The sequence below is a fragment of the Vombatus ursinus genome, unplaced genomic scaffold (assembly GCF_900497805.2).
Source record: "Vombatus ursinus unplaced genomic scaffold, bare-nosed wombat genome assembly UNPS02011591.1, whole genome shotgun sequence".
NCBI lineage: Eukaryota > Metazoa > Chordata > Mammalia > Diprotodontia > Vombatidae > Vombatus > Vombatus ursinus.
In genome coordinates, this window is record NW_020951369.1 from 5349877 (window position 1) to 5370398 (window position 20522).

The window sequence follows — 20522 nt, forward strand, 5'->3', positions numbered from 1 at the left end:
ACTGTTGTTCACTAAAGGGAGTAGCATCTCTTTCTTATTGATTAGAAACTAAGAATTGTGTGATACAAACAACCCAAACACGATGGATCCTCAGAAGGGCTGGTGAGCTTGCGTGTGCTCAGAGACATTTCAATCTTTTTTTTTTCCCCTCTTAAAAAAAAATATGGACACACAATACAAGAGGACTCAGGAAGCATGAATAATTCCTGCTTCCCCCAACCCCCCATCCCTTTTCTCTGCTTATAACCCCTCCAACCTCTACTCCTCTGGAAAAGCTTATAAAGAAATTGGAATGAAACCAAATTCTCTTTTCACCTTGCATTAGACTTCTAAATTTCAGTCTTGGCTTTGTTTTCTAACTAAGTGATTATGACAGTTTTTGAGGCCTTGGGCAATCAAGATGCCTATCTATGTACAGTTTTAGGCAGGACTGGGCAACCCCAGAGGGCAATGCCCCATTTTAATCCTGTAGTCAATTTTTTTTAAGTGAGCTATAGATGGACTAAGAGAGGCAGCTTTTTAACTGGTATCTCTAAAACTCCAGCTCCTAGCCTTGGCTTAGTTTTCGTGACTCTGAGGGGTCTCAATGGAGTCAAGGGTAAAGCAACCCCCCCCCCCCCCCCCCCCCCCGCATAGAATTCTGAAGTCCTACCTTTGTAAATTCAAGTGGGGTCATCTGGATTTGGAAGCAGGTGAGGAGGGCCTAAAGAGCCAGATTAAGGGGCACTAAACACAACCTAAGTGGCCACTAGAATGAAGAAGCAGGCCTATATTAGATTGCATGCTGTTTTGGGGAGGTGGACAAATTTAGAACTCAAAATCTTATAAAAGTGAATGTTGAAAACTAAAAATAAATTTAAATTAAAAACACAATTGATTTTTTTGGCCCTAAAAAAAAAAAAAGAATAAAAGAAGCAGTAAGCAGCTGCAGTTTAGGGACCTTTCTCATTTCCTCCAGATCTAAGGATGACCTCTAAACAGTGATTATTTTAGTTTTTGCTTCTTGGAAGAAAGAAAACCTTCACTTTTTTTTTTTGCAAGGCAATCTGAGTTAAGTGACTTGCCCAGAGTCACTTTTCACGTGTCGGAGGCCAGATTTGAACTCAGGTTCTCCTGACTCCAGGGCCATGCTTTGTCCACTGTACCACCTAACTGTCCCCAGAAAGCCTTCACTTTATAGCTGTAAGGGTTGCTGCTTACTGTGACTATCCTGGTAAGCACAGCAGGCTATGGCTGCTAGTGACCACAGGTGTGTTAATACTGACATCTCTAGCTCTTAAAGCCTAGGGCCCATTTTTCAATGTTCCTCAAGTCTGAGGGGTCTTTCTCTCTCAGTGTGGCTAAAAAATGCAGCCACTTCTATACCAGCCCATTACACTTAACCCTTCCACAAGGCAGGGGTTAGGGGTGTGGTGGCTGCCCCACCCCCCTTTCCCACAATCTGGAAAATCTATGTAAAATTTTTTGGCCCTCCCTTCATACTAGAGAAGAAAGTGTATATTTATGTTATTAAAAGATAAAATATGTTGATATTATACAATAATATACATATATTTTATGCATTTCTGAGTTTCTAAACATTTTCTGTGTTCTCTGCTGGCCTTCGAGAGTGGTCTGCACCTTGTACAAAACTGCAAAATTCTCATTTAATTTCTTATGCCACTATTTTCATTTTTCTCGGGTTTTTTTTTGGTGGTTTTTCCCTTTTGTTCTGTTTCTTCTTTCACAACATGACTAATGTGGAAGTGTATATGGCATGATTGCACATATATAACTTATATTGGATTGCTTGCTGTTTTGGGGAAAGGGCAGGGAAAGGAGCGAGAAAAATTTGGATCTCAAAATGTTATAAAAATGAATGTCGAAAACTATCTTTCCATGTAATTGGAAAAAATTAAACACTATTTACAAAAAGAAAAATTTCTCATGCTGATTCCAGTGCCCAGCATTGAGCTTTGTACATATTTATTATTTAATAAATGCCTGTTGAATCTAATCAAATTATCAGCTGATTTCATGTCCTAAGCTCTAAAATGGGATGGGGCCTCAGAGGCCGTCTAGTACGACCCTCTCATTTTACAAATGAGGAGACTAAGGCCTAGGGACGTTCAGCAATTTGCCCAAGGTCACACAAGTATCAAGCTATCAGAAGTTGGATTTGAACCCAGATCCTGACTCCACAATCAAGATTCTTCCCATTATACCAAACTCTTGTTGTTCAGTTATTTTTCAGTTATGTCTGACTCTCTGTGACCCATTTAGGGTTTTCTTGGCAAAGATATTGAAATGGTTTGCCATTTCTTCCTCCGGTTCATTTTACAGGTGAGGAAACTGAGACAAACAGAGTTAAGCGACTTGCCCAGGGTCACACAGCTAGTGAATGTCTGAGGCTGGATTTGAACTCAGGTCTTCCTGGCTCCAGTCCTAGCATGCTATCCACTGTGCCACTTAGCTGCCTCTGTACCAAATAACCTTCTTTGAAAATTCCATAAACGAGGCAGCTAGGTGGCGCAGTGGATAGAGCTCTAGCCTTGGAGTCAGGAGGACCTGAGTTCAAATCTGTTCTCAGACACTTAACACTTACTAGCTGTGTGACCCTGGGCAAGTCACTTAACCCCGATTGCCTCACCAAAAAGAAAAAAAAAAATCCATAAATGATAAGTCTCAAAAACCTTGGTCTTTGAATGTAATAATTACATTTTAAAATAAAATTTATTTACAAAATAATCTATTCATGATTGCACATACATAACCTGCATTAATTGCTTATTGTCTTAGGGAGGGAGAAAATTTGGAACTCAAAATAAAAAAAATGCATATTGTCTTTACATGTAATTGGGAAAAAGAAAATATTTAAAAAAAGAAAAAAAAAACCAAAATAATCTCTTCAAGTAGGAAGTGATACCACGGAATTATCCTCAGATAATGGATTTTTTAAAAAATCACAACACTCCCTCGATAACATGAAACTGTTTCATATTAAATATCTACATGTAAACGAGGCCATACTAAGTGTCGCATGGCACAAAGAATACAGTCCCATCCCTCTGGGATTTAAAGCACAATTACATCGACTGGTCTCTGTTTTAATAATTTTTGAATAGCTAAATTGATTTTGTTCTTAGCTTAGTTTTGTATGTAGAGAACCCCTTCAGTGACCAGAATTTGGTCTCGTAACTAAAGGAACAAAGATGATTCTGTCTCCTCCCCTTCGTTACCCTGAACTACACTATCATTTATTGTTATTTTGTAATAGTTATTATTTATTTTATATATTTATTTAATGCCATAAAGTTTGGCATCGTGCCTTGCCATGTGGATTGCTGTTCTTAGCTCAAATTGTTAAGTTATTCTGGGGGTGCTTTTTTTAAAACTTGACATTTAAATACAGACAATGTCTGTACCATACTGTTAAAGTTCAACCACACATCCTTCCTTTCTGTTATCTATGGGCAACTACAGAAGTGAAAGGTGAATCACCCTATTAGGTGGTTTTCCTGAACTGTTTTGGGGAAATATAATTTGTGTGTGGGGGATTTGCTCAGGTGTTTCTGGGAAGTTTCTAAAATGTGGAAAAGAAATATATTTACAAAAACAAAAGAACTGACATGAAAGGACTGTGGATAAAGTGAGAAGGGTATGAATTATAAATCAATGCAGTCTATGGAAAGGTTAATTCTGACATAAATCTTGTTGCTGTTTTGTAAAATTCTGATTTTGTTCATCGTGATATTTATGTCTTTGTGGGTCTAGATTTTTGTATTCTTCTTAATGAATAGAGTTAGAAATTACCTGTTCTTCTTCTTCACTGCCTGTTCCAGCTAAACTCAAAGAGCTAAGATGCTTGTGAGGGTCAGAGAACTGTGGAATGGAATGAGGGAGAGATTCAGTCAAAGATGAACAATGAGGTGGATTACAAGACAGATAACACACCTAGATGCAATACAAAAGTAACATAAAATACTCGTAGTATTCGATATTAAGAAGCCAAACTTGAACATAAAAAAAAAAGGTACAGAAAAAGAATGAAGGTCTAATCTAAGTATTATGCTATTCAAGTTACACGTTGTTATTATTTTGATATTATTTAGATTACAATTGAAATACTAACAGTATTCCTTCTGTATCATAAAGAATCACGGCATTTAAGAGGGAAGGTTTGCTATGGATCTGGGAGCCAGGAAAAATTAGACCAACTCTATGCAAATCACAGGATGGGAAAGCTGGAAAGGAGAGTTCAAAAGCTATCTAATTCAATTCCCACATTTCACAGATGAGATAATTGAGGACCACAGAGGTTAAGTGATTTCCAAAAGTCATAAAACCTAGTGAGTGCCAGAGCTGGGATTTGAACCTGGGTCTCCCAGGCCAGAATCTTCTCAACACTCTGTTGTTTGTTTTCTTTCTCTTTCCCTTCTCCCCTAAAAGAGAAATGGGATGATAGGCCTAAAAAGAGAACTGAAACAATAAACTATAAATTGAGATATCCGAGACCTAGTTTCAATGCCATACAGTCTTCTATCTCTTGCTTAGTCACAACAAAATCCAAATGATACAGTGGGGATGCCACTATGAGTCATTACTAGGAGAATATTCTTTCCCCTCCTTGCTTCAGTGTACGAGGGTGTTCCAAATCTCAGTTTCTGTTGCATATGTAATCCAGAACAATATGGAAGTTGGATCCCCCACCCCTTAACTCATGATCACATCACTATCTGTGTGAGAAAGTGACAGGAGAAATTTCCTTCATTCCTTTTACCAAAGCAGATCTGCAACTTTCTTCAATTTATAGCTTTGAGGTTTGTCTGGGGCACTATGGTTAGCTCGTATAGGAAGTCTGACTTCAAGACTGGCCCTCAAGCCATTATACCAGGCTGTTTTTTTTTCATAAGAAAACTGTAGGGCAATAAATAGCAGACTCCCTAAAACTACATTTATCTGTGTGTTTCCTAATGTTGTATGGATGCAAATAACATCTGTTCAATCTATCACAGTAAAATAAAGACTTGTCAGATTCTATATTCCAGTATCTTAAAAAAAAAAAAGCTTTACCCTATTATTCATGTTTATATCTTTAACCACAAGGCTCTTCTGACTTACATGTAGCTTTGAGTAATAATCCTACCCTTACCAATCATGTGAATGCTGGAAAATTTGCATATACTAAAAGTTGTAGGAATAAATTTGAAAGTTATCTTGGAAATTTGAGCTGTTAAGTTAATGAACTGCATTATTTGGGCCTAGGAAGTTACTTATTGAGTTTATTTTTTCTAGCTCCAATGGACAACACTAAAGGTAAATTCCCCCATCCACATACCAAGATATGGATGTCTATGATGGAAGGAAGGAAACAGCATTTATTAAGTACTTACTATGGACCAGGAATTGTACTAAGCACTTTACAAATATTATCACATTTAATTCATTTAAAATCTCTGAGAGGTAGGTGCTATTATTATCCCTATTTTTCAGTTGAGGAAACTGAAGCAGATAAGTTCACACAACTGGTGTCTGAAGTCTTCCTACCTCTGGATCCATTTTTCTATCTACTGTGCCTCCTTCCTGCCTCTGTAAACATATATTGTTCAGTCCTGTACGACTCTGTGACTCAATGGATTTGTCCGTGGAATTTTTTGGCAAAGATACTGGAGTGGTTTGCCATTTCCTTCTACAGTGTGTCTCCATTTTACAGATGAGAAACTGAGGCAAATAGGGCTTATGTGACTTGCCCAAACTCACACAGCTAGTATGTGTCTGAGGCCAGATATGAACTCAGATCTTTCTGACTCCAGACCTGCTGCTCTATCCACTTAACTTCTTGGCTATCTCATAAACACATAAGTACTAGTGTATGTGTGGGTACATAACGAGCCCATAAATATTTAAAAAATCTATTTGTTAAATGTTAAATGGCCCTATCCATTTTTACCTACACCAGTTTTTGACCCTCTGGCATCCTGACCCTATCATATTTCTATTCAGAACCCTAAAACTCTTCTGTCCTAAACAGAAACGTATAGTCATGTACATTCAATGCTTACCCAGAAACACAAATTATTCACAACCTCACAAACACAAACTAGAAAAAAGAGGCAGAATTCGTTTCATTTCATTGAAACTAGCTATCTGGTCTAAACAATTTATGACCAGATAGATATAATCATAGATTTAGAGCTGGGAGGACTTCAAAGGTCACCTAGATTAACCTCCCCCCTTCTTTTGCAGTTGAGGAAATCCAGGTTATTTTAAGTGATTTGCCCATAGTCACATAAGGAAAAATTAACAGAGACAAAAACTGAGGCAAAATGAAGTAAGAACCAAGAAAAAAAATCCACAATAGCTACAACAGTGCCAATGAAAAGAACAATAGGACAAAGCTGAATGCTATGTAATTATGCCCAAGGTTAGCCCTGGGGTAGAGATGAGGAAAAGTACTTCCCTCTCTTCACTGGAGAGCTGGAGGACCAGTAAGATGGACTGTTGCATATACTGGCAGAGGAGGTGGCTGTGGCAAGGTGTTTTTCTTAAATGTGTTTCAAGAAATGTTGTGACACCCATCCCCGTCCCTCTATGTTAACAGCATCCTGCATCATGGTATCTGAATCATCTCTAAAGAAGGACCCACTTTCAGCTCAAAGGATAAAAACCAAGTGTAGCCAATGGCCCCCATACCCCCAATCCATCCAAGGACTGATCTAAGCAATAAAATCTGCTGGCACTTCTCTACCATAGACGCATGTGCCCTTTGGGAATAATCTGAAAAGGAAGGAGTGCAGGTACCCCAAGAAACATCTAGTTGCCCTTCGTGACTGAAATGGGTCACAAGCACAAGAGGCTGATGGTGATACTTGCCTTTGTTGCTGTGCTGGCATTTATATCATGTAATAAAGATATTTCTGGAGGACTCCTGGGTAACCCATCATCTTCAGAACTCATGCCGGCATCATCTCCCCGTTTTGTGGGAATCCCACACGGAGGAGGGGGTCCCAGCTTCACATTATACTGAATTTTCATCTGTAATGGAAAAAAAAAGAAATATTCTCTTAAGTTGATACCTAACATTTATTAACAGGAATTTTTTTTGGGGGGGGCTGATATAACTGATAATGACTGATTTTTAAAAAATCATCTATAGAATCAATAATGTTACTTAAATGTCTTCTCTGTGCTAAGGCTCCATGCTAGGTGCTAAAGATTGAACTAAGAAACCTACTCTGCTAAGTCTATGCCCCTTCATCACAATGTTTCAGAAATGATTAACTCTGGAGCTGTAATTATGATGGACAAGGATAGAATTTTTTTGAGAATGAATTATTTTACTAACAATGAATGGAAAAGTGCTCATAGTAGAGAAACTTCTAATGAAGTCCTGCTCTGTTGCATCAGTTTGTCATGGGTCCTCAAAGACTATGGCAAGTGGTATCCCAAGTACTTGTGGGTCCAACCCAAGGTGGGAAGGCTTCAGGTATGAGCTGGGCAATGGATACCACTGGAGACCAGATGACCTAAATTTGGAGAGTACAGTTGAATTTAAACTCCTTGAAGGGACCATTTTTCATTTTTGTCTTTTCATTTTGCAAAGTAGCCCTTGTACCTTACACAGAGCAGTGGCTTAACAAATGTCAGTTGGATTTGGATTGAACTGAATTCCTGAATTGAACTCACCAAATGAAAAATTTCAGGGCCCCAGCAACTCTTGAAACCATATACTAAGAAGTGGAGAGGCTGTGATCTGGGTTGATAAAAGGTGTAGAGTACTCCCAGAGATGAAATCATGATCTTCTGAGTGACAAAGTAGCATCCAAATGACCCAAATCATCATAGTAACATATTAAGAAATATCTCAACTCCACATCTCATATGTCACTGCTTGGAATATTACCTGTAAAGCTCTGATCCTCTCAGAAACATTTTCCTGAGAAAACACCCGAGCTGGCCTGGGGGGGTCTTGACCTGTCTCGGGAATGAAAATGCTGTCGTGTGAAAGGGCTCGGCTCCCCAAGGTACCCTTGTGATCCCTAGGATAGAAAAGATAAGTTCACACTATGCATGCTTTCATTCCTTCCTAATCACTCCATGCCTCAGTGATAAGAACCACAGAAAACGTAAATTGTGGCTTGACCACATAAAAAGACCAATATTGGGACTGTTGTTCCCAATGACACCATCTTTGTATTGTCAAAGACCAACCCTCAGGCCCTCCAGGAGCACAACAGTCAGTCAAGCAGTCTTTAAGAAACACTCTCTACATGTCAGGTACTTCAGAGACACGAATTCTCATAGTAGAAATGAGATATGTGATACGGAAGATGCAAACTTTATTTAAAAAAAAAAGTAGGACAGGAACGATGACCCCAAGAAAGCAGAATGAATAAGAACAGCTCAAAACCAATCTCACTTCTGACCCCTCTCCACTCTAAGTTATATGGAAAATCTGGAGAGAATGAAGTCATTTCTTGTATGTAAGCAAGCAGGCGCTCTGGCTCCCAAGTAAAGAAGCTATTCTGGAGGCTGTGTTTGCACAGCAGGCTGGGTGAACTGGCTGCCTGATAGTCTGGTCACAAGATTAGACAAAATATCCACCCATGTCCTGGCATCTGGGTTTAGCAAATGGCATATTTGAATGGAAATTTCAAATTTGTAAATCCATAGTCCCTTTTTATTACTCTATGCAATACAGGAACATGGGCGCACTCTCAAATGTAATATGGGGATATTACCAATTTTTTAAAATCATTCTTTTCTTGCTGGCCTCTAATCTTAATTCTGACACCCCACTACTCCCTTCCCCCACCAACTAGGCATTAGTTTGGAACAGGATTCACGAGGAATAAATGGAGGATGTATTCTCAATAAAGGATGCAGGAATTAATAGTCATATTTTCCTAGCAATGGTGGCCACTCAAACAATAGGTGGAAAAGGATCTATTTTAGACACCTGACAATGAAGGAAGGAAAGCTTGTCTCAGTACACCGAAGTGAAGATATTGCCAATTTTTTTTCATTTGTGCATGTGAAAATTTGACCTCAGTAATCTGCCAACAGCCTTGAAGGCTATTTTGTGAAGCGTTGCTTGCAAAATGAATACCACCCCAAGGAAGTCCGTGCAGTTCTATGAATTCACATTCTTCCAAACTTCAAATAGCACTCAAATGATAAACAACCCCTAGGCACGGAATCACAGAATCTCCAAATTAGAAGGAAGCTTGGAGGTGATATGTAATTCAACTTTTACCTTAAGTCTGAATTCCCTCTACAACATCTTCAATGGATTGTCTGTACATGTGAGTCTGTGTGTGTGTATGTGTATGTGTATGTGTATATATACATATATATACATATATATATATATTATACACACACACATAATGGTATATAAAAAGTTCAGCTTTAGTGTGAGGGTCTCTAGGATGCAGATTACTGCATTGTTTGGGCAACAACTTCAACTTTTTTTTAACTTTTATATCAGTTGCCCCAGTCAGTTTCTTTGAAGTGGGACAATATCCTTATGGGTTTTTCCAATAAGGAACTTAGAGGCCACATGACCTACCGAGGTAGTCTATCTTACTTTTGCACAGCTCTAATCGTTAAGCAATATTTCCCCAATTGAGCTAAAATCTGCCTCCCTGCATTTGTCTTAGTTTTGCTTGTGAGGGCCACACAGAACAAACCTTGATTAAATCTTTTCCACATCAGGCTTCAAATACTTGAATAGGATCATGGCCTAATGTGGCCATCCCTACTATGGCAGGGATGCCAAGGCTGGTGGATTACTTGAGCTCAGGAATTCTGAGCTACAATGCACTAAGCTGAATGGTTTTCTGCCCTTAGTGAAGCACCAATAAGGAGAGGCCCTGGGAGCAGGCAGCCACCAGACTGCCCAAAGATGGGTGACAGACTTAAGTGAGAAGCAGAGCAGGTCAAAGCCTTCATGTCTATCAGTAGCGGGATCTGGTCCATGAATGGCTGTCTTTTCAGCCTGAGTGAGATAGGAATACCCAATCTCAAAAAAATCAGAAAAGAAAGAAAAAGAAAAAATGAATACAGAGATCATATCTCTTCTGAAGTCTTTTGCTTGTTTAGCCTGTCCTCACATGGCATGGTTTAGAATTGGGGTTCTTAACTTTTGTGTTAAGGATCCTTTAGAAGAATAGGATAGAATAGATAAAATAGGATAGAAAAGGAAACCAATTACACTGAAATACAGTTATCAAGATTTTTTCCTAAAAAAACAAAAAAACAAAACAAGTTCATGGATTCCCCTGTTTAGTATATCCTCAGTATCTTAGTTACCTTCTTTTGCACATGATTTTATACCTCAGGCATTTTACCTTTAATTGAACATGATACTCTAGATATGACTCAACCAGAGCAGAGCACGGTGGGACTGATACCCTCCTTGTGTTAGATGCTATGCTTCTATTCATGCAGCCTAAGATAGAGCAGAGGTGAAACTTGAACTCAGTTCTGACTTTGAGGTCTGCTGTCTATCTGCTACGTAGTATTGCCTTTCTACTGGTATTGTGGAAAGAACCTGAGGACCAAGATTCATATCCCTCCTCTGATTACTTACTACCTGTGTGATCGACATTCCTGGGCCTCATTTCCTAATCTCTAGGGAACTGGCCTAGATGTCTTCTTTCCAGTTCTGAATTTATGATTCTACATAAATATATGCAACATATTTATATATGATGATGCATACAATAATGGAACTACATCGCATTTTACTGCTAGGGTGTGCCAGACAAATAATGAAATGAGAAAGTTTATATTCCCTGACAACCTAAAATAAACATAGCAAGAAATGGTAGAAGTTAAGCACAATACTTCTTTTTTTTTTTTTAAGGCAATTGGGGTTAAGTGACTTGCCCAGGGTCACACAGCTAGTAAGTGTCAAGTGTTTGGTCTGAGGCTGGATTTGAACTCAGGTTCTCCTGACTTCAGGGCCGGTGCTCTATCCACTGTGCCACCTAGCTGTCCCTAAGTACAACACTTTTGATCAAACTGGATGCAGATTATTGCATTGTTAGGTCAACAACTTCAGTTTTTTTACTTATATACCAGTTGCCCCAATATCCAGTAGGCACAGCCTCAGCCAGTTTCTTTGAAGGGAGAGCAATACCCAATAAGGAAGTGTACAATTAATAGCATTCTATTCCCAAAATGCTGACAGAAGGCTACTAGAAAGTTTTGGATGCGAATTGTGGATTCTAGACCTCAAAATACTGATGATTGTGCTACTTGATATCACACACAAAAAAAAGAAAGAATGAGCAGAAAGGAAGGAAAGAAAGAAAAAAAAAGAACGAAAAAATAATTCAAATCTCCCAAAGACATTTTAGTTGTTTGCTGCCACCAAGTGGTCATTCTTAGGTAAGTGAAACATTTTGGTAAACAATTCAATTGGGCATTTATTAGGGTACCAGTGCATCCAGCACTAGTAAAATTAACATGAATGGGGGACAATGACGTTTACTTGGCTTCTCATTAACTTTCTAATCCTGGGGAACTGCTATCTTTCCTAAAAATTCTCGGCTAAATTTAAGATGATTTTTTTAAGCCGTTTTAAAAGTTGTTTTTATTTCCTGTAGGTCATAGTTATTTTTGGGAATTTTTTTTTACAGCACGTGAATCAGCATGGTATAGCGGATAAAGAGCTGGCCCTGGATCTGGGGAGAGACAATTTGAATCCTGAGTCTGACACATACTGTCTGTGTGACTCTGGACAAGTCTTTTAACCTCTGCGCGCTCTGGTCAACTTTAAGACTATCTAAGTAGCTCACTGGCACTGAGATAAAGTTTCCTGATCTGGGAGTTCCCTATTATCAATGAAATCATAGGACTACTACGTATCTCTATCCCTATTCTATTCTCAGTGCTATACACATTATTACTTAATAAATGCTTTTCATTTATTCAAGACTCCTCTTTAAATAAATGGCCTTCCCTAAATGGATTCTCTTTCTAAGAGATCAAAGTCTGACAAGATCTAAGAAGATTTTTAGGTAAAAATTATCACCACAGGAGAAGATGTAAAGACAGAAAACGCCATTCTATGGAAGAACAGAACTATTCAGGAGAATCTTAAGATAATAAAAATGTTAGAACTGGAGAGACCTTAAAAAGCAACTAATTAAAAAAAAATAAGAAAACAATCTAAAAAAGTAAGAAAAAGGAAAGCAACTAATCTAAAAAATTTTTAAAAATCAACTAACCTAACTCTAATTAATAGTTGGAGATTCTGAAGCCCAGAGAGAGAAGTGAATAACTTCCAAGTCACACAAGTAGTAAATAAAGTATTCCCTCCTAGGCCTCGATTCCTAAACCAAGAAAGGTCAGGGAAACAAAGTAAGAGAAAAACTTATATGTCTAGAAATTCCTTCCAGATCATAGGGTCCCAATAATAATTACAACTATAATAGCACTTATATAGTACTTTAAGGTTTGCAAAGCACTTTACAAGTATTATCTCATTTGATCCTCACAACAACCCTAGGAGGTAGGTGCTATTACTACCCTCATTTTATAGATGAGAAAATTGAGGCAGATATTAGTTAAATGACTTGCCCAAATATCTGAAGTCAAATTTGAACTCAGGTCTTCTTGACTACAGGTCCAGCGATCTATCCATTGTACTACCTCTGAACATTTGTTGTGGTTCAGTCATTTTAGACACGTCTGACTCTTTTTTCTTGGCAAAGATACGAGTAGTTTGTCATTTCCTTCTCCAGCTCATTTTACAGATGAAAAAAACAGAGTTAAGTGACTTGTCCAGGATCACAGAGTGAGTAAGCATCTAAGACCAGATCTGAACTCAGAAAGATGAGTCTTCTTGATTCCAGGCCCAGTGCTCTCTCCACTGCACTACCTAGCTGCCAATTGTACTACTTAGCTGCCTAATGTATAATAATCCATGCCCAGCCTTAGTACAGTCCCTGACATATATAAGCGCTTATTAAAAGTTTATGAACTGACTGGCCAATAAAAGGCAAAGTCCAGTCCCTGTAACTTACTCAAGTTCATCCTCTGAGTCGTAGCCAACGGGCAGAGATGCTGGAGCAATGACATCACTCTCTGATTGGCTCGGCTTCCAGCTGCTGCTACCTGCAGATGTTGAGGTCTCTTTTCTCTTCTTCTTCCCCCCAAAGAATTTTTTTAAAGTTTTGAACTTGGACTTCTTCTTTCCTAAATGAGATAGACAAACAGACAAATGTGTGTGCACGGAAAAAGTTAGTATCCTTTTGCTTCCATATGCTTCAACACACCTAAGGGACAACTGAAAAACACCAAGCAGAATAGAATTTTGGGGCCACCTTTTTTATTTTCCTGCTCCTTTGGTCTACCACTAATTTTTTTTTGTTTGTTTTAGGCAATTGGGGTTAAGTGACTTGCCCAGGGTCACACAGCTAGTAAGTGACTAGTGTTTGGTCTGAGGCCGGATTTGAACTCAGGTCCTCCTGACTTCAGGGCCGGTGCTCTATCCACTGCGCCACCTAGCTGCCCCAATCTACCACTAATTTAAATGTTGGCACTCTAAATGTGGGATCTTTATCTAATGACTAAAAAGAGGTACTACTGGATCAACTGAACCATTTCCAATAAACATTCTCACTATAAATGAAAACAGAAAGACAAGGTGTAGAATGGTTCAATTTTTTTTTTTCAGAGAAAGAAATAAAGGAACTGGTAGAATGGATTTCATCCTGCTACCAAAGGTTACTTCTACGAAAAGTGACTACATGTGACACTTGATCGTATGACCTGGAAATGATCTTTGAGTGTAAACAAATAAATCACCATAATTTCAGTCTATGTACTCTACGTGTGCCATATGTTGCAGAGGAGGAAGAGAAATTATATGAAGAACTTGAAAAAAATTTTCCAAACCAAGTCAACATATACTTGGTGACTTCAATGGGAAGATGATTACAGGGTGAAAAATATACTGAAGAATATGGTTCAGGATTACAAAATGAAAGAGGCTAAAAGTTTATAGATTATCAGAAATCTCATGATTTCATATTATGTGAGATTCTGACTTTGTTCAAGTAGAAAGTCGTAAGCTACATATAACAAGTGGCAAACATCAGCCCTCAAAATGAAATGAACTCTATCTTAACAGGCAAGAAATAATGGGTTACCAATGAGATTCACTTCTGAATCTGTGGTCTGTACAAAGCCAGATCTTTAACTGTTCAGAAGTTAAAATTAATTGTTGTTGAGTTGTTTTTTAGTCGTGTCTGACTCTTTGTGACCCCATTTAGGGTTTTGGTTTTTTTTGGACAAAGATAGTGGAAGTGGCTTGTCATTTCCTTCTCTAGCTCATTTTCCAGATGAAGAAACTGAGGCAAACAGGGTTAAGTGACCTGTCCAGGATCACACCGGTGGTAAGTATTTGAGGGCAGATTTTAACTGAGGGAGATGAGTCTTCCTGGCTTCAGGGATGCCACTCTATCCACTGTGCCAAATAGCTACCAAATTAAAAATTAGTCAAGACAACAAATATTTCTTAGGCATCTACCATGTTCAAGACACTGGTGCTAAGCGCTGGGGATACAAAGAAATGCAAACAAATGGTAAAAAAACAAAAACAAAAACAAAAAAACACCAGTCTGTTCTCAAATTGCTCACAGAAAGAAAGTTGAGAAGATACAGAGCAAATTATCTAACCTAGTTCCAACCTAACCTCTATTAATCAGCTGTTGATTCTGATAAATAGGAAAAGGACTGAAAAGTCAAAGAAAAAAAGGAAAGAAAAAACTTAAAAGTTAAGACATTGGCTCTAATAACTGCTATTTCTTAAAGAGTTTTGACAATCACTACAAAGAAGAGACCAAGAGTCCAGAAACGGGTTTCAGCCAACAAACACAATCTCTTTGCCAAGCAAAAAAGACAAGACTGCCAAGGATAATACCAACTCAGAATACAGGCTCATTTGTAAAACAGGGAAGATGAATATACAGTAAGGGCAGTGTTTTTTTTAAAACATGGAAAAGCAGTGGTAGAAATAACAAGCCTGTAATCAGTGTTAGGCCCAATTAAGTCATGCCATGGAAGGAAGCAAACAAATATATGTGAAATGAAACAGATCTGCCATCATTCCCATAATGGTCTATTTTTATCATCAATGACAGTGGAAGCATCACATTTGGATTCTAACACATAATACCTGATATGTCAGAATATTAAGTGGAAATGGCACTGAAGAAAATGAAGTCAGAAGTCAGGAAGAACAATCAGACCTAACTACATGCTGTACATAGATACAAAGAAAATTATACTGGAGGTGATAGAATTAAAGGTACTTGGGGGCCAATCTACAACATAACCCAGAGAAGATTCTAATAGAATACACAAAATTATGGATGATATCTCTTCTGTTTTTTGCACATGGAAATGTTTATGTTAGTTGATGCTTGTCACCTTCATAATACGAAAACAAAATCTGCAAGTTTTTAAAAAAAAGGATTGTGTGGAATAATTACACCAAAAAATGACCACTGAGAAGACTTCAGCAACTACCAACCCAATTGTTTGCTTTTTCATCTCTCTAAAACCTTTAAGAGAATGGTCAACATACACAAGTTCAAGGGTTTCCTTGCTGAAAATAACCACAGAGATTTAGTTCAAGTTAAGGAGACATATACTTGCTAAAGGAGTTGACAGTGTCATAAAAGATATTTAAAAGCAAAATTAAAAAGGAATTCCCTACAGAGTAGAAGTTCTTAACCTGGAGTTCATGAACTTATTTCTTTAAAAAGCATTTTGATAAGTGTATTTCAACATGAATTTCTTTTGTAATCTAATGAATTTTATTTTATGCATTTAAAAACATTATTCTGGAGGGAGTTAGGTGGCACAGTGGATTGAATGGATTGAAAGTCTTGCCAAGTTTTTCTGAAATCCACCATTAGCATGCTTTTAATTGTTGTTATGTGTATTAATTACTAAAGGATGAAAATTCTTTAAATTCAAAGACTCCAGTAATATAAGATGATTTTTTCCCTACCTTATTCATTCTGCAACTTTTAAATTCTTTAAAATTTCTTATTATTGTGCTATAAGAAAAGAAGAGCAGGCAGATTTCAGAAAAACTTGGAAAGACTTACATGAATTGATGCAAAGTGAAGTGAGCAGAACCAGAACATTGTACGATGATCAGCTATGATAGACTTGGTTCTTCTCAGCAATGCAATGATCTAAGACAATTCCAAAAGACTCATGATGGAAAATGCTATTCCTGTTCAGAGAAGGAACTGACAGAGTCTGAATGCAGATCGAGGCATACTGTTTTCACTATTTTTTTTAGTTTTATATAGTTGTTTTTAAAAAAATATTTATTATATTTTTTCCTTTTGTTCTGTTTCTTCTTTCACAACATGACTAATATGGAAATGTTTTATATGATTGCACATATATAACCTATATCAAATTGCTCACCATCTTAGGGAAGAGGGAGAAAATTTGGAACTCAAAATTTTATAAAGAAATGAGTGTTAAACTGTCTTCACATGTAATTGGAAAAAATACTACTTAAAAGAAAAAAATAAAATTCTCTTGGTTAATTAAGAGAACCCTTCCCTCCCTAAAGAGAAGGCTACTTGCAATTATACAGGAAATATCACCCTACCCATTTAAGGCCATTCAAAACTACTGGGGTTATTTTTACCTTAAGCAAATCTCTGCCATACACAGGAAAACCACTTCTGATGCCATTCACTGATATTCAAAATTATCAAAAAAGGTTCTCAAAACCAAACCATCTTGTCTCACAAATATCCATTTGTTGCTTTATCTACTTTCCTGATCATAATTTTCTGATCATTAAGTGATAACTTGATTATTTCTACTACTAATAGACCCTTCTCACCTCTTTCTTGGAGCACATAATAGATTTTGACTCAAAACCTTTCAACAAGGCAGCATGTGCTAATAATGAGAGACGTCCAAAAATGAAAATCAAGGCCTTGGGAGGTAAAAGGATTTTTGCATCATAATGATGAGTTCTGAGGTTCTTTCCAACTTTGAGATTCCAGGATTTAAAAAAGATATCAGCTATTTTTAGTTTGATTATAGGATTAGGATCCCTTCTTTAGGAAGAGCTAGCCCTAAACTAAGCCAGAATAACATAGATGGTCTCTTAAGTCTAGGTTACGTATAGATTTAGTGAATAGATTAGAAGACATTATCATTGAGTAGCAAATAATTTAGAAAAATAAAATAATCCTAAGTTTATAAAGTTTTTAAAAAGGCTAAATTTCCCTTTCTAGTAGAAAGGTGAGTTGACTAGAGGTGAAGTTCCCCTTTCTGGCAGCTGGAAAAAAGTTAGCCAGAGGTTAAAATTAAGCCCCTTTGTCTTGAGATAGAGTCGGAATTGAATAATGGACTATTCTAAGGAAATTGGGGGCGGGGGAAACTGCCAACCACTGACCATAACTTTTCTAGCACACTTTCTGATTACAAAAAGTACCACCTGGAGGAAAGACTTCCCATAGAATTACAAAAGTCTGGGAGAAATGAACTAGTCAGGTGACCTGCCTTGTCCAACTGAATTATGTTCAAAACAAGTTTCTGTCATTTTTTTCAATTCTTCTTTTTTGTTATAAAAGCCATCTCTGTAAACCATCTCCTACTCTCTGACCTCTGAGGAGTCTGGTGACCTGGTTTGATACGCAAATGCTAGTTTCGCAGATTAAATCATAGATGGCTGGGTAACTAGGTCCTCAGTTTCCTTTCTATTTCAGATAATCCATTTTAACAGATTCTCCTTTATGTGGCTTTGAATGGCCCTAAGTGAATCCACCTTTAATAGGGCCGTATCTAGTCCATTTGCAAATCTATCTGCAATTTATGGATCAAATATATTTTTCAAATTCAAAGATGCCACTGCAAACCAGCTTATCTTGTTATCTATGCTGGTCAGAGATACTCTCAGAGATCAAGGCAGCTCAGCTCTTTCAACATTTAAGGACTGGTGGTTAGTCATTCCCTTTGATGTTTATACAAAATGTCAAATACAAAATCCTTTCTTTGGCCTTCAAAGCCCTTTATAACCCAGGTACCCCTTTCCAGTCCTTTTTACACCTCATTCCCTGCCAAGTCATCTTCAATCCATTGATACTGGCCTCCTTGCTATTCTAAGAACAAGACAATGCTCTTGGCTCTGAGCATTTTCTCCATGCCCGGAATGCCCTCTCTCCTTATCTCCACCTCCTGGCTTCCTTCAGTTCCTTTGTGGCTGTTCAGTAGTTTGAGTTTTTTTCCCCAGGGGTTTTCCTCATAACCCCATTTGAGGTTTTCCTGGCCATTTCCTTCTCTAGTTCATTTTATAGATGAGGAACTGAGGCCAACAAGGTTGAGTGACTTGACCACAGTCACACAGTTAGTAAGTGTCTGGGACCAGATCTGAATTCAGGAAGATATGTCCTCCTGACTCGAGGCTGAGCACTCTTATCCATTGCACCATCTACCTGTCCTACCTACTGCCTTGAAGTCCCAACTAAAATGTCACTTTCTATATGAAGTCTTTCCCAACCCCTCTTAATTCTGGTGTCTTCCTTCTCTTAATTATTGTTTATTTGTCTGGCATACAGCTGGTCTATTCATATTTGTTTGTTCTCTCTCCCATTAGACTGTAATCTCCCCGAGGGCAGCAGCTATCTTTTGCCTCTTTTTGCATTCATAGTACCTGACCTGTGGGATAGAAAATAAGCCATGCCAATGACCCAGAATATCAACTTAGCAAACATGGCAAAATGGATAGAGCTGGCTTCAAACCCAGAAAGACCTGGGTCTCTAACACATAGCGGCTGTGGGAAGGCACCAGGCAAGTAATTTAAACTCTCAAAGCTCTCAGTCTCAGAGTGAAACAATACCTTAAGACTATTAAGTGGTAGAGAGGGTGCCATCTTGCACTGATAGAGGCAGCTTCCTTACCTGAGAGTTCCCCATACCAATGAAATCAGGGGTCCAAACCTCTATCTCTATGCCCCGTGATCCAGGCACTGCACAGGCAACGGCGATACAAAACACAAAAATGGGTAATACCTGTCCTCAGAGAGCTCACATAGTCTACAACATGGATCACAGCTCTAGAGCTGGGAGTTAGAAATCACCTAGTTCCAAACTCCTCATTTTACAAATAAACTGTGGTCCAGACAAGTTAAGGAAGTGACTTGATTTTTCTCCCTATTCACCTTATATTTGTTGTTTTTGAGTTGTTTCAGTTGTGTCTGACTCTTCATTACCCCATCTGGGTTTTTTTTGGGGAAAGATAACTGGAGAGGTTTGCCATTTCCTTCTCCAGCTCATTTTATTGATGAAGAAACTGAAGCAAACACGGTTAAGTGACTTGCCCAGGGTCACACTGCTAGTTGGTGACTGAGGCCAGATTTGAACTCAGGTCCTTCTGACTCCAGAGTCAGTATTCTCTCCACTGTGTCACCTAGACACCCATCTTGTATTTTTAACAGCCTTATAGTTATTCTACATAAACATATACATGTGTATATACACATATACATAAAATATACTATACACAAATATGCATGTGTATTATTGACATATACCAAAGACTTTTACATAATATGTGATATGTACACATATAGGCATATACATATATGTACATGCAACCATGAAATTAAAAGATGTTTGCTCCTTGGAAGGAAAGCTATGGCAAATCTGTACAGCCTACTAAAAAGTTGAGATGTCACCTTGCTGACAAAGGTCCACACTCTCACTGCTACGGTTTTTCCAATAGTAGTAATGGATGTCTTTAAGAGTGAGACCATAAGGAAAGCCGAGCACTGCAGAATTGATGTCTTGTGGTCTTGCAGAAGACTTCTGAGAATCCCTTGGACAGCAAGAAGGTCAAATCAGTCAACACTGAAATTAATTCAGGCTATTCATTGGAAAGTCAAATGCTGAAGTTTAAAGACTGGACTCATTGGAAAAGATCCTGATGTTAGGAAAGATTAAAGGCAAAAGGAAAAGGGGACTGCAGAGGATGAGATGGATAGAATGAATATGAGCTTGGACAGACCTCAGCAGAAATAACAGAGTACAGAAGGGCCTGGTGTGGGATCATGAAGAGTCAGACATGGCTGAACACTGAACAACAACAATATATACATGTGCATGGATATGTGTACACAAATATGCACAAGATTTATGTAGCACCCTATTGTAATATGCACACTTGTATACACATATAAAATGCAAGCGTGTAACATATACATGCATATACACAAGTATACATACATGTACACACATGGTGTTATAAAACTCTTAAGACTGAAACCTCACAAAGGCTTTTGGGTTACTATCGATATACATATATATATATGTATCATGATATAGTGGATATCAGAAAAACAAGGAAGATGAACTACTAGGTCTACAGATACTCCAAAGAAATCACAGAAAGAAGAAAAGGACTGATGTACAAATATATTTATCTTTTTTTCTATCGTAAAGAACTGGAAACTAAGGGGATGCCCATCAATGAGGGAATTTCTGAA

The 20522-nt window shown here is 37.9% G+C and overlaps 1 protein-coding gene across 3 annotated transcripts in view; it reads right to left on the reverse strand.

Moving 5' to 3' along the window:
• Positions 1 to 20522, reverse strand: part of KIAA1211L (KIAA1211 like) — a 162167-nt gene that overhangs the window by 49040 nt on the left and 92605 nt on the right. For all 3 annotated transcript variants that reach the window (XM_027856680.1, XM_027856682.1, XM_027856681.1), the window contains exons 3-6: positions 13017 to 13188; positions 7883 to 8018; positions 6853 to 7014; positions 3793 to 3861 (exon numbers count right to left, since the gene is read on the reverse strand). In XM_027856680.1, coding sequence (XP_027712481.1) covers positions 3793 to 3861; positions 6853 to 7014; positions 7883 to 8018; positions 13017 to 13188 — 539 coding nt within the window. The remainder of the gene's footprint in view (positions 1 to 3792; positions 3862 to 6852; positions 7015 to 7882; positions 8019 to 13016; positions 13189 to 20522) is intronic.